This window comes from Lutra lutra, chromosome 9 (assembly GCF_902655055.1).
Source record: "Lutra lutra chromosome 9, mLutLut1.2, whole genome shotgun sequence".
Classification (NCBI taxonomy): Eukaryota; Metazoa; Chordata; class Mammalia; order Carnivora; family Mustelidae; genus Lutra; species Lutra lutra.
In genome coordinates this window covers 142,310,547-142,325,598 of record NC_062286.1, presented here as the reverse complement: position 1 = coordinate 142,325,598, position 15,052 = coordinate 142,310,547, and the positions used below count along the sequence as shown (strand labels likewise).

General features: G+C 59.9%; 1 protein-coding gene across 1 annotated transcript in view; it reads right to left on the bottom strand.

The window, feature by feature from the left end:
- Nucleotides 1-15,052, bottom strand: part of CDH4 (cadherin 4) — a 511,528-nt gene that overhangs the window by 53,890 nt on the left and 442,586 nt on the right. Inside the window, exon 5 of the mRNA XM_047746454.1 lies at nucleotides 3,281-3,436. Coding sequence (XP_047602410.1) covers nucleotides 3,281-3,436 — 156 coding nt within the window. The remainder of the gene's footprint in view (nucleotides 1-3,280; nucleotides 3,437-15,052) is intronic.

Sequence of the window (15,052 nt, the reverse complement as noted above, 5' to 3'; positions counted from 1 at the left end):
CGTGTCTGTGTCTGGACCGCCCGGAGCAGCTTCCCAGCCCTGGGGAAGACGGGACAGTTCTCGATGGCTTCTCCGCGGCGGGACAGAGAATGGAAAGACGGAACACGAGCTTTTACTCCAGAGTTGGGCAAATGGATCCGGCTGCTTCTCCAGCCGGGGTCTCGGGGTGATGCTGCGGGAGGCGGCAGCCAGGGCTGGCCCTGGGAGACATCCCTCGCGTCTGACAGGTTGAGGTGGGCAGTCCCCGGAGCACGTTTCCCAGTTCACAGAGACGGCGGGGACACTTAACTCCTGGTGGCGTGGTGGGTTCCTCTCTCCCAAGATGGAGCCCCAGGAGGCGGCGGGCGACGGGAGGGAAGGCGCGCCAGCTGTCCGGAGGTCAGTGGGTCACCTGGAGGCCGAGTGTGCAGGGACAGGTGGACGTTTCCCCCCACCTCCCCCCACCACCTGCGGCCAAGTTCTCTGCTTCCTCTCTGGTCAGCTGGAGTGAGGAGGGGCTGTGGTCCACAGGCGTCCCTGGAGAGGACCAGGGGTCTGCCCCCCAGGCCCAGCACACCACCCCAGATCCCAGGGGATGGCCAGCCCGTGACCCCCACTTTCCTGAGCGGGCCTGCCACCGAGCCATCTAGCCGCCACATGTCTCCCGGGCAGAGCCTGGTGCTGATCGAGGCCTTGAAGTCACATGGGGCAAAAAGTACAAACAGAAACGGGGTGTGCACGAGAGGTACGCGGGGGCCCATGTTCCTCAGCAGGACACCAGCTGCTGCCTTGGCGTTTGGTGGGTCGACCAGCCTGCCCGCGAGCAAAGGGGGGATGGCAGGCGACACTCACTCCCTGGAGACGACATCAGTGTTCAGATGCCCCCTTGCGCCCTTGTCCCCCGGGCTGAGCCGTCTCGGCTGGACTGTGGAGCCGGACCCTTGCCAGGGAGCCGGGAATTCCAGTGCCGACTTTGGTGTGAAATGTTGCCGGGGAACAGTTAACCAGAAACACTGAAACCAGGTCTCCTTTTGAGCTCAAGGTTTTCCAAGGAATTAAAATACAGTGAAAGGGAGAGCCTTCCCGCTGGGCGTGGGAGGGGCGGCTCGGCAGTCCGCGGGCGGGGGGGGGGGGGGGGGGGGGGGGCGCTGCGTCCGCCTCGAAGCAGGTTTGGCCCACAGCCCGCCAGCGCTGCCCGTCCTCGAAGAGGGCCACAGCCTGCAGGCCAGGCACGCGGGGCCGGGGTATGGCCTGGGACCGCGCAGCCTGCAGGCCCAAGCTCGGGAGGGGCCGTGAGTGGTCAGATGCTCTTCTGTCGCTGCCTTGAAATCCTTAGTCCAGATGGGGCTGCCCACTTCATCCGGCACTGGGCCCCGGACCCTGCAGCTGTCCTTACATCAGGAGCTGAGCGGTCTCGCCCCGGGGTGGCCCCTTCCCACCAGGCTCACCAGGCACGCAGAGCCGCAGGCACGGGAGGGCAGCCCGGCCCAGGGGTAAAGACGAAGCCTTTTGTTTAGTCCAGAAGGTCCATAAGAACCAGCCGGAGAAGACACCCATACTGGGGACAGCAGGGGTCGCTGGAGCCCCAAGGAAGGCAGGAGAGGAGCCCTGCCGAGAGCTCCCCACTCCCCAAACATTCCAGCGGACACCAGAGGCGCCTGGGGACCTCCGGAGGGGCAGGGGCACCTCAAGCCCAGGGGGAGGGGCTTCTCCAAGCAACTGTGATAATTACAGGTGGATCTGTCTAATCTTGAATGAGGTGAACCCCAGTGTCAGCAAGTGGCCTCCCCGTGGGGCCGTCTGGAGACAAAGCCCCCGATGTTGGAGGAGGCTCTCCAGGTCATCAGCTGATCAGGGACATGGACTGCAGCACAGAGGGACCCCGACCAGGGCGGGCAATGCAGCGAGCCAGCAGCAGCCCCTCCCCCTTCCCTGCTCCTTCGCTGGAAACATTCACTCCTCTCCACCACTGGCTGAGCATCCCTGTAGACCCTGGGGCTCAAATGCCTGGAACAAGGCATTCTAGAAGGGGCAGGTGCCTCTGGGAAGGTAGACAAACCGGGGAGGGGTGGGGAGAGAAGAGCAGGGAGGAGGGGTCGTGCGTCCCCAGGGTCTGGGGACACTGGGACACTGGTAAGTGTCTGGTGTGGGAACAACCACGCCTTATTTCACTCAGAGAAGGCCCCTGAGAGCGCCTTCCGGGGGGAGCACCCCTGAAATCGCCTGTCTGGAAGCCGGCGGCAAAGTGTGCCTGAGTGTCAGCGGCTGGCTGCTTCTGGGGTCTCGATGCGTGTTTTCCTCCACATTCCCTAGCCCTGTAAACACAATCATCAGTCTGCCTCAGAAAGGATATGATGATTTTCCTTTAGATACTCGGGCTCCACAACAAGCTCTTTTTCCAACCAGCTGACAAGACAACCTATTTCCCTTACATCTCCTTCTCCCTGACCCTGGCCCCCACTGTCCAAGAGGCAGTCAGGAGGGCAGCCACAGGCCCATTGCCAATTGCATCTCTGGGGCAGGATGCAGAGGTGGGTCAGTACCCACACCCCCTCTTCTCACGGCCTGTGGTCTGTCTGCTGAAGAGTTGGGGGACCGAGCCTTTCTTAGGGGCTTCAGGTCAAGGAGCTTTGATGCCTCTTAATCCCAGTACAGTGTAAGCTCCCCCAGAGTGAGGCCATGTTTACTCATGTTATCATTGCAGGCCTACTGCCAACCACAGGGCCTGACACATGCTAGATCCTTGAGAAATGTTCCCTGCATGGGTGGATGTGTGGGTGGGTGGGTGGATGGACAGATTCTTGGGTGGAATGGATAAATGGAGGGATGGATGGGTGGACAGATGGACTGAGGAATGGATGGATGGATGGATTGGTTGATGGGTGGATGGAGGGATGGATGGTTGGAGGAATGAATGGGTGGAGGGATGGACAGAAGGTTGGATGGATGGATGGATAGATGGATCAGTAGATGGGTGGATGGTTGGATGAGTAGATGGATGGATGTGAAGATGGATGAAAGAATGGTTGGATGAAGGAAGGAATCAATGGAAGAAGGGATGGATGGATGGATGGATGGATGGATGGATGGACCAGTAGATGGGGGATGGATGGATGGATGGATGTGTAGATGGGTGGAAGAATGGGTGGATGAAAGAAGGAATGGGTAGAGGAATGGATGGATGGATGGATGGATGGATGGTTGGATGCGAGATGAAGTGGGATGCATAAGAGGTCCGAGTCTTAAACTATGAGCTGAGTTCTCCTTCCAAAGGTAGGAACCCAAGGCCCGAGGTACTCACGTGGTAGGAGGCGCGCTCCTCCCGGTCCATGGGCCGAGTGACATACATCCGTCCAGACATGGAGTCGATGCTGAAGACCTCCATGGGGGGCTGGTCGGCGCCCACGCCCGTGATGCTGTACCGGATGGGGATGTCGTTGTCTTTGTCAGACCGGATCTGGAAGGAGGAGCCGGAGGAGAGGCATGTCAGCCTGCCGTGGGGAGCAGAGGCTATGCTCCCTAAACGTACACTCACCCAGCCCCGAATTTCCTCGCACTTGGCCATCTCGAGGTACTTCGGGACCTAAAACTTTATCCACATTGGGAACCGGAAGGTCAGTCTGAGATCTGGGAGTCGTAACTACACGTCCAGTGGCCCACCAGGTAATGGGGAAAGATAAGACACAATATTCCAAGGTAAAGTCTCTGCAGGGAGCGTAGGTCACAGGGTAGAGACCTCCAACACCGCTGAGGAAGCCTGGAAGCAATGGTGGAAAATGGCCGCCACCCTGACGCAAATGATCCTTCCGTCCGCCATCAGACTGGAGGACGGATAACGGAGCAGTTGCCGTAGAGTCCAGAGGTAAAAGAGGTTGGGACCCGGCCCGTGTATGTGCCCTAAATTTTCACCTGTGTCCCACCTTTTCGCTCCTTTGATGGAGGCACCAGGGATAGGATCCGGTCCCTGAGGGGCAGGGAGGCCCTGTGACCAGCTTGGAGACACAGATTTCACTGTGAAGCCTGTCGTCAGGATGGCCACCGTGCGACATACACACAGAAGTGTTCGAGCAGAGAGGCTGGGTGTTGTTGAAAAAGCAACTTAATAATGTTTCTGTGGCTCCCAACTCGGGAGGAAGTCAGCGGGGGCTGAAGGGGGGCACTGAGGAGTGAGACGAGCACACAGTTCAGTGTTCTCCGGGCGGCAGGGGCGGGGGACGGGAAGAGCAGTCCTGGGGACACGGGAAGGACAGCAGTAGAATGAAAAACGAGATGCACAGTGTGGTGACAGATGGCGACTGCGCTCCTCACGGCGAGCATTTCATCGTGTAAATACTCGAGTCGCCCGACACCAGGTGTGTGTTGCACAACTGAGATTACCGTAATCCCCTATGGGAGCCACGCTTCAGTACAGAATTTAAAAACGGGCCGTGCGTCTTCCATTTAGAGGAAGCAAAGATCTTGTCACAACAAGGGACACCTGATGGGAACGGGGTCACCAGCTGTAAGGTAACTGGCTTTGCTGAGCCAGGGGAACGTAAACCCCGGAGACTGAGAAGGTGTGGAGGCCGAGGTCTGACCCACAGACTGGAGTTTAATGTTGCCTACGGCCGACTCTCAGACACGGGTTTCTCCCAGGCCGGTCCGTCTGTCTATGGAGGTTTTCCAGTAAATATGGTATATTTTTTCCTCCTTATGGTTTCCTTAACGACACAGAATTTCCTCTAGCTGACTGTGCTGTAAGCTCACAGTCTGCGACACACCTAACATACGACATACGTGCTCATCGGCCGTTTACCTGGCCCGCAAGGCTTCTGGCCGACAGAGGGCTCTCAGCAGTCAGGCTTTGGGGAGCCGGAAGTTAACATGCAGGTTTCTGGCCGTGCCCGACCCTGCATTGTTCACGGTCAAACACACACAGCTTTACAGAATAGTTTTTTTTTTTTTTTTTAAATCAAGCAGCGGGTTTGTAACAACATTTTATAACAAAATGGACCACAGTGAAATCCTCTGGCCTACGAGCAGACCCGGACCCGACATTCTTCGTTCAGACGCCCCCGAGCTCATGGACACGGGATAGACGGGTGCTCGCCAGAGCTGGGGGCCCAGGTTGGGCTAAATGAGAGAAGGTGACATCAGGGCCCGCTTCCTGGTCTGGAGTAAATGAGTCACAAACGAAGGGACAGCACGATGTGTGCAGCACGGCTGTGTGACCACAGCCCGTGGGACTCTACTGCATCCTTGCCTGTCCCCAAAGTTGTCACCATAAGAAAGTCTGCTTTGTACGCATGCAAGGTGACAGGTGCTGAGTAGACATCTTGGGTGACGGTTTGGAAATGTCCCCCTTCCTCCCTCCACACACCCTTCCACTCCCCACTCCCCTCACAGGCCCCTCCCCCACCCTCAGCCCCTCCTCTGCAATCCCCTCCCTCATTCCCATCCTCCCCACCCTCCACAAATCATTCCCCACCTCCATACCCCTCCCTTCCGCGTACCCCTCCCTCCACAGGCCCTCCCCCACCTGCATACCCCTCCCTCTCCATTAACCTCTCCCCCCACACATCCCTCCCTCAGTCCCATACCCCTCCCCCGCCCCACTCCCTCCACAGACCCTCCCCACCCCCCACGCCTACCCCCAGTCTGTGGGGACCATCTTTGTTCCTGTCTCCCCCCTCCTGGCTTCCCTCGCTCTGCCCTGAGCAGCAGCACCCAACAGGGGTTCAGGCCAGGCCACCGAAAGAAGGGCCAGGGCCGGGGACCCGTGTCACTCTGTGCTGTCCTCTTGGGCCGGGGACCCGTGTCACTCTGTGCTGTCCTCTTGGGCCGGGGACCCGTGTCACTCTGTGCTGTCCTCTTGGGCCGGGGACCCGTGTCACTCTGTGCTGTCCTCTTGGGCCGGGGACCCGTGTCACTCTGTGCTGTCCTCTTGGGCCGGGGACCCGTGTCACTCTGTGCTGTCCTCTTGGGCCGGGGACCCGTGTCACTCTGTGCTGTCCTCTTGGGCCGGGGACCCGTGTCACTCTGTGCTGTCCTCTTGGGCCGGGGACCCATGTCACTCTGTGCTGTCCTCTTGGGCCGGGGACCCATGTCACTCTGTGCTGTCCTCTTGGGCCGGGGACCCATGTCACTCTGTGCTGTCCTCTTGGGCCGGGGACCCATGTCACTCTGTGCTGTCCTCTTGGGCCGGGGACCCATGTCACTCTGTGCTGTCCTCTTGGGCCGGGGACCCATGTCACTCTGTGCTGTCCTCTTGGGCCGGGGACCCATGTCACTCTGTGCTGTCCTCTTGGGCCGGGGAAGCGCTGGAGTCACCCCCGCCTCCTGAAGATGATGACACGCTGGGCCCTGAGCCTGCCACCCTCTGCCTGCTGGCTCGCTAACAGCGCTGGGCCTCCCAGCACAGGTGTCCCCTCCGTCTTCATCCCCCGTCCCTCTGCTGCCTACCAAGTGGCGTCCGTCAGACAGAGCAGCCGAGGCTGAGCAGCCCCGCGTGGCGGCCACGCCCAGGGAGCAGCGCCCTGCAGGAGGACAGGTGCTCCACCAGCCACCCAGCTCCAGCCCCAGGGGTTGGCTCACAGGAGGGCAGCCCCTCGTAGGAGAGCCACCTCTTCGACCCCATGGGAGGGACCCCGTGTCAATCAAGGTGTGTTTGCCGGGGACACGGGGTGGTGGTGACAGTCTGCATCCCAGAGAAGAAGCCCCGTTCTGCCAACCGGGCCCCCGGTCTTGCTGTGTGTGTGGGACTTGTCATGGCAGGTCAGGCCCCACTGCAGAGACAGGGGACTGTGTGATTAATGGGAAAAGCTCAAGGCCAGCTGCCTGAGAAGCACCCGTCTACCTCCTGGGAGCGAGGAAAGTTCTAGAAAGGTTGGTGAGTTCTGCGCTTGAGTACACAGCTCGTCCCAGACAAGCGGCGGAGCCGTGCGGATCGAGGAGGCCCTTGGGTAAGAGCCAGGGGTCCTCCGGATGCGGGGCTGCCGCACTGCCCACCCGCCGGCACGCCTCTGCCGCGTCCTGTGGGCCAGACCGCCCATCCTTCACGGGCGTATTTAATCTGGAAAGGACCCACCACATATTTAAAGAGGTTTTTATTTTTTGCAAAGGAATCTCATTACGTTTGACCACCGGTGCCTTTGCTTAATCCCCCGGTGCCTCTCCCCGTGCGCGTCCGGGGCTCTGCCCCGGCTCGGGACGCTCTGAGCCTCCCACAGTTTACCACATTAAGAAGAAATACTGTACAAATGAATTCAGCAGATCAGGGGAGAGCAGTTTCCCCTTGATTTGTGTCTGGAAAATGAGAGAAACATCACAGCAGCGTGCGAGAGAGCCATGAATAAAGAACACAGACAGGCATTTCCATCACCCACCTCGCGTTTATGATGCCGCGGAGAATCGCGCTCTTTTGCATTTGTTATTAAAGGACAGAACAGATGGTATGAGGTTAGTTTAAAGGGACGTCTACATTAAAGTAACTTACGGTGCGGGCGATTGTGCTCGCCCGGGGACTTCTGCTTGGAAGGCCGGCTCTCGTCCTTCGGAAAGGCCGGATGAAATGAAGGATTCTGGCAGAATCTTCCCCAAGGAGGAGATATTTGCCTAATCTCAAATGAACTTGAAACTGGAGAAAAGTCACCATGTGTGGTTTTGAATTGCAAACACCTTGGGGGTTTGTTCCTGAAGCATCGGAGGGGAGAAGGGGAGAGGATCACGTCCAGATTCCAGCAGAGAAAGCCCCAGGCCAGGAGACGGAGGCACCCGCCAACCGGGGAGGACCCTGGGCTTCAGGCTGCGCCCCAGCCCGGCCCCTGCCCCCTGTCCCCGGCGGGCCGAGGTACTTCAACAACCCGTCCTGCGCTGTGGGCCAGGCCTTGCACCGGACGGACGCTGCCCTGCCCTCCCACAGCTTGTGGGCCAGTGGAGCCAGAGACCCCCAACAACGTGACGCCCTCTTCGTCCACAAAAAGAAAGTGCGATGGAGAGTGTTGGAGAAGGAATAGGGTCTGAGAGGCTCCAGGGGAAGAACTTAGAGGCAAGGTTCCCATTGGATGTTTGGGCTTGTGCATTGCCTTGTACGGTATTGGACGTGCACACCGCACACACATCACACACCCCCCAACACGCATGCCTGTGTGCACACACCCACACACATGCAAACACACATGCTTGCACACACACGCACACACAGCTCGAAGCCCTCTCCCCGTGTGCCGCCCGTGTCCTGCAGGGCGCTGGCTCCGGGTCCCCAGGGCTTCGCCTGGCTGCTGTGACCTCCCCGAGACTCTCGCCCTAACATTTCGAAGCTGCTTCCAAGTCCTTAGTGTCATGTTCTCCAGGAGGATGTAAGCCTTCAGTGAGGTGTACCAGCTCCTTCTCCTCGTTTGGGATTAAACCTGGAGACTTTCCCAGGGAAACAGATGGTGCACCGTCGTTTTCGTTCCTGGAGTTGCAGTGGTCCCCACTTCTCCGACCCCCAGAAGCGCGGAGCCCTAATGGCAACTGCACCCCCCGGCCGGCCCCAGGACCGTGCAGGACACAGGCGGGACGACCGACACTCGGCAGGCGCCGCACTGAGAGAGGCGATTTGCTTTTGAAACTTGATTCCCACTGGAGCCCAGAGGTAAGAGGACGATTTCACTGGATGCATTTGTAGCTCCCGTGTGGCCGTCGCGGGGCCCCAGGTCCGACTGCTGGGGCTTCGCAGTTTTCATACTGACAGAATCAGGGTCACCTCAGGCTTATGTATCTGCTGTCCTATCTGCTTTGCATGAACACTTGCCTGTCCTCCCTCCCTGTGTGAGCACGAAGGAAAGGCCGCATTCCTCTCTGGGCCAGAGGAACACAGGGCAGGACTGTCTGCTAGGACGGCGCGTGTGGGCCTGGCACCGTGCACGCCGCGGGAGCCCGGCACACCCTGGGTGGAGGAATGAAACCAGACCAGGACAGACGGCCGGGCAGTAGGGGGCGGGCAGATCCAGACGCAGATGGCCAGGGTCACTGCCAGGTGCCCAAGGGAAGCCCAAGGCCATGGTGGGCGGGCAGCAAGAAGGGCTTCTCGGAGCCCCACACGATGAGGAAGCAAGCGCGCAGCGGGATGTGGGGGGCGAGGACTGCGGGGCGCTCAGGCAGGGGCAGGTGGGCAGCACAAGGGTCCCGAGGTGGGAGAGCGTAGGTCCATCTGGGGGCCTCACGGGCTGCTGCACGAGGGAGGAAGGAAGCGAACAGAGAATGAGATGGCAGAGGCGAGTCGGGGAGAGGAGAGGTCTGGTCCCTCCTCACCGCCCCCCGGAGTGGAGCCCAGAGCAGAAGGGGGTTCCTGGGAAGGTCTGCTGCCGCCTACACTGCCCTTGCCGCGACCTCTTGGCGCCTGGGGGGGCTGGGGAGGAGCCAGAATAGGGGTGTGGCCTCCTCTGCCTTCTCTGGCCTCTGGAAGGGCCCCGTGTAGGCTGGGGGAGGGGCTGGCCCAGAGGGTGGGGTGTGCTCCCCCCTCGCCCACCGGCATGGTAGGACGCGGCTGTCCCCGGGACGGTCTGCCCTTCACCCACTCTTGACTGAGTTCGTGTCTGCCCAAATCAGGGCCTCCTCCTCCACGTCCTAATGCCTCAAAAGCCGTCACCGTCAGGAATCTCCCCCCATCCAAGAACTCGTCACAGATCACTAAAGAGGATGCCCAGAATGTCCAGCCCCACCAGACCGCCTGATCCTGCCCATTCTGCGTACTGGGCCACCGAGGACCAGAGAGGCAAAGCAGTGGGACCAGGTTCCACAGGTCACCGGGGACCAAGAGTGGGGTCACCTGCCTTGAGCCTCTAAACACAGCTGCAGAGTAAGGCTCGGGACAGCCCTGGAGGTCTCTGTGACCCCATCGTGACGCTCCTGACTGCCACTCTCCCTCGGGGTGTGGGGACCGCAGAAGCGCCGGGACTCTGAGGTCCGGGCTGAGAGCTTCACTCCAGCTGCTTGGGAAAGCGATGAAATCGTCACCAATGACATCAAACTGTTCTCATCAAGTTACCGGGACAAACTCGCGCCGCGCAAGGACGGATCCTTACCTTCCCCCACAACCCCTCAACTCCCGGCCGTCACGGTACAAAAGGCTCGAGGATGTTTGCATTTCTGCATTTTCTCACGCGTTCTCCGTGTGTGACAAAATCCAGCTTCAATCGTTTTCAATTAGGTTCTTGTAATGAACAGAAGAACCCAGACTGTGATAGGAAAAGGGATTCGATGTGCAACATGGACACAGGACCTTTCACACTACTTGGAGTTTTACAAATCATGAAAAACCCCTCAAAGCCGTGTGAATACTAATGAAAGCCACGAATATGTTCCTACAGAATTTGCCTGGTGGGGAAGAGCGTTAGATGCTTCTCAAAACGCCCTTTGGTTTGGCCCAGATTAACAAAGACAGACAGCTGCTGCGTTTGTGGTTTGGGATTATAGAAGGCGGCTCTGCTGGCCCAGGGACCCTGCAGTGTCCACGCTGCTTCTTCTGGTAGCAGAGGCCTGATTTCCTCAGGGGAGTCATCGCTGCCCATCACGAGTGGTGCTGGGGAGACGGTCAACGTGGTCTGCCCTCCCCAGCCAACAGACAGGCCCGCAGGCCAAGGCGGCCAATCGGCTTCTTGTTCCCAAATGTGCATTTTTTTTAAAAGAATTTTAAAACATTAATTTATTTGGGAGAGAGCGAGTGAGCGAGCGCAAGTGTGAGCTGGGACGAGGGCAGAGGGAGAGGGAGGGAGAGCATCTTAAGTAGGTCCTAAGCTGAGCACGGAGCCGGAGCAGGGCTCAATCCCACGACCCTGAGATCACGACCTGAGCCGAAACCAAGAGTTGGATGCCTAACCGACTGAGCCAGCTGGGCGCTCCTCAAATGCGGCTCTTGAGGGACAATCTGGCTGGGGCCCCTCCACTGTCACAACGCCGTCTCTCTGCCAAGACCCAGAGCCCTGGAGCCACCTGGCTGGACGCCTTCCCTGCCAGTCCTCAGCAGCCCAAGATCTCCCGCCATGTTCTTTCTGCTTTCAGGAGCTGGATGGTTCCCCGCTGCCTGTGGTCGAACCTCTGCCTGCCCCCGTGCCGTCTGCAGAGCCGTCGCTCGGCACGGGCGGGTAAGTGCGAAGCAGACGGGAGGTCACTGGGCTGCTCAGGTATGAGCCTGTGGTACCGCCCACAGACGCCCGTCCCGACTTGTCCGTCCTGGTGTCGCAGTGGGGTTCCATATGGCAGAGACCGAGACAAGGATGCTTAGGTGAGTGACTGGGAGGAGGAGAAGGGCCAGGAGGGAGGAGAGAGACGTGGTGTCAGCTGGGGTCTGGCTTCAGCCTCATCGTGCAGGGGCCGGTGGGTGCCGTCCTGTGGCGTGACCTGCAGCAGAGGGGTCCAGCCTGGGAGCCAGAGGCTAGTTTCTGGGCACCAGCCCAGGGCAAGTGGGCGCAGGGAGGGGGTCCTCCCAGGCGTCTCCCAGTGCGGCGTGGCCAGCCCTCCCTGTGAACTGTTGGCACGACCCAGTGCGGGAGGGCGAGGGCCGGCCCCCGGAGACCTGAGCTGCACCAGGAGCCGGGCTACACCCAGCTTCATCGTCCTCGTGGCCCTGTCATTGCCAGCTCTTCCCAGTGTATTTCTGCTGTCGTGGACTGCCTTCTTCCTGTCCCCAGCAGCCTGGACGCTCAGAAGAGAGGGTCGCCCAGTGACCGCGCAGCCCTTGGCCTCGAGCCGTGTTCAGTCAACAGCAGGTGGCGGACGCCTCCTGGGAGAACCAGCGGCTCTGAGCGGGGCGGCCTGGGGCACATCAGTGGCTTCCCGGATGCCGCTCGACCCTGAGTGCTCACAAGGGCTGTCGTCGGCGCAGAAGCAGAACAGAGAGACTCTCCCTTCTGGCGACTCAAGCCGGGAACAGGGAGCCCAGGACAGAGCCGAGTCCACGGTGAGACAGGTTCCTCTCAGGGCTTTCTGCCTCGGTCTGATCCAGCCCGGCACCGACGGAACGGATGACGTGGCAGGGGGGCTTTCGGGCTCCGTGTTCCCTCAGACTTGTCGTCCACACCTTGCTGCTTGTCAGTCTGGTCTCCAGATGAAGAGCCAAGGCTCTGGGCTGGAACTCTGCTCCGTGAGTATTTCCGGAGTGTCCCTGCCTGTCTCTGGGAGGCCCTGTCCACACAGTCTCTGTTCCAATAGAACAGGACGCGTTGGCCACTGTCGTGGCCTAGCCCTGGGTGGGGGATAAGGGATGACACACCAGACAGGATCCAGTCCTGGGGAATGTGGGGCAGGGTGGGGAGACGGAGGCCATGGCACCCGGGCCCCAGGTGGGAGCCCCGGGGGGCAGGTCCCAGCTGTGGGAAGGAGACCAGCCCCCAGGCCCCGAAGGAGAGGAACGGTGGCTGTGTGGGCATCTGGGGACCACGAGCGAGGGGGGATGAGGCTCCATGCAGGCTGAGATGCGGCAGCAAGGCTGCCGCCAGCCCGGGTGTGTCTGTGAGGTGCACCCCTGCCCGCCAGTGGGGAGGACCCAGTGATCGGTGCGGGGAAGGGCATGTCACCCCAGCCGGGCCAGCGGGAGTGATTCCTGCCGGCGTGCGGCTCTCCTCATTCTGCTTCTCCTGTTCCTCTGGGAAGGGCTCCACAGGGACACAGGACCGGGCCCTGCCCTCCTCTCCGGCTCTCTGCCTTGGTCAGGTCATTGGCCCTCTTGTTTCCTTGTCCTCTTCTGGAGACGGGATTCTGATGTGTCTTGCACAGTGATCGTCAAGAGCGTGCGAGACGCAGCAGCTGGGGACTGTATCGTATCTGACCCGTACACAGCACTGAGGGCAGAGAGCTGTGATTATTCAGTATCTTACAGGGTGCTTAGTCTGTACCCAGGACAGAGTACTGTACTTTGTTATACTGACAGTGGAGTACTGTGCTTATCCAGTACTGAGTACCGTGTTTGGTCAGTACTGAGTACTATGCTAAGTCAGTAGTGAGTACTGTGCTTCGTTACAAGGGTAAGCACTGTGCTATCTCAGTACTGAGTACTGTGTTTAGCAGTAACGAACACTGTTCGGCCAGGGCTGAGGGATGAGTACTGAGCTCCTCAAATAAGTGATCACTGAGTACTGTGCTTTGTGAATTGAGGGCCGAACACCGGCTTAGTGAGGGCTGAGCACTGAGCCCCGCTGAGTTTACGCATTGCCAGCAACAGGGACTGAACATTTTGTCGTGTCGTAAGTCTGGGCTGAGTATTAGACTTTACCGATAATGGTGCCTGGTGTTTCCGAGTCCCCTCCAGAGAGCCAGGCGTTCTGACGGACACACGCAGAGGGCTCTGCAAACGACACACGCAGAGGGCTCTGCAAACGACACACGCAGAGGCTCTGCAAACGACACACGCAGAGGGCTCTGCAAACGACACACGCAGAGGCTCTGGAAACGACACACGCAGAGGCTCTGCAAACGACACACGCAGAGGGCTCTGCAAACGACACACGCAGAGGCTCTGCAAACGACACACGCAGAGGCTCTGCAAACGACACACGCAGAGGGCTCTGCAAACGACACACGCAGAGGCTCTGCAAACGACACACGCAGAGGCTCTGCAAACGACACGAGGCAGGTGACCAAACAAACCAAGGACCGGAGGACCCCAGAGAAGGGGATTCAGTGCCCCTCACTACCGCCGTGTTTAGAACCCTGTCCATTGCTGGGTGTCAGAAATCACTCTCGAACTGGCTCAGGCAGTGAGGCGACATACTGACCCCCGGCTGGGAGTGGTGTAGGTTTCAGGTACAGCTGGATCATGGTTCAAGGGTTGGTCCCAGCGCAGACTCAGACCCCCAGGTTCTCTCCTCCCACGTCCATGGTCACATCCTATCAGCAGAGGCACCCGGCAGTCGCTGGGACAGCCTGACGTAACAATCCCGTAGTGAGGGCAGCAGCCCAGCACCAGCGCCGGAGAAGTAGGGCACGGGAATGCTGTCGTAGTAACAACAGCTGGTGAACGAGGACGCGGGTGCCAGGCAAGACACTTGACCCACAGAGACTCATTTCTTCCCCGTAAAACTCTACAAGCAGTGCCAAGACCCTTCCGCATTACAGACGAGGAAGTTGAGGCAGAGGAGTGGTTACTTAGGAACTCCCTGGTTCCTATGCACCTGAACTGAGTCCGAAGCCAGGTTGTTCCCCACCTCCCAGAGCCTGAGTGCTGGTGTTCTGTGCTGTCTCGGCAGGGGAGAAACCTCTTCCCAACACCCCCTCCCATCCTGCATCCAGCAGCCACGGCTGGGGATGGTAATGGGAGGACTCGCCAGGCTGGGGCATGACAGCGGAAAGCAGCCCCTCCATCTGTGTGGCCAAGAATGGGCAAGGAGGTCCCCCCCGTGACATCGAGGTTGTGGGAGAAGGATGCCAGGTGTGTCCCAGAAACTCCCACCCAGGCTGGCCCCTCCTGGGCTGGCCCTGTGCGCCCGGTGCTACATCTCAATGACTGGAAGCCACCAGCTCCCCAGCCTTCGTGGGGGTGCCGGCAAATGTCTGCGGGGCCGGAGACTCAGAACGGGGGGCACGCATGGTGCCACCACCTTGCTCCCATTAGTGGTGGAGTTCCTCTGCCTCTGTGGTGCAGTGAAGGGAGAGTTCTCCATAGTTCTTGCTTTGTTCCAGGAACCTGGAGAGGGGCCATGCGGGGGGGCAGGGACGGGGTGCCAGGGGAGCCAGGGGAACTGAGGAAGGGGAGGGTAGAAGTGCAGGGTGGGCTGGGGTCCTGAGGAAGATGGGAAGGCAGGGGGGTGGTGCAGGGTGGGCTGGGGTCCCGAGGACGGGGAGTGCACTGCTGTGTGGGTGCCCCAGTCTGATGAGCACAGGGACTCATCGTGTCGGTCAGGCAAAGATGGCAAACGGGGGAGCGAGAGAGAAGCTGGCGTTAGTAAGACATGGGGGTGCGGGGGCACACTTCCTGCCCGGCTCACCACCCCAGCGTGCTCGGCCGGCACAGCCCACTCGCGGGCATCAGGCCTGGCTGCCAGCGGACGGACTTACTCCGCCCTGGAACGGGGGCACGTGCGTCTAGAAGGGGGGCAGCCTGCTCAGATGCAGGGAT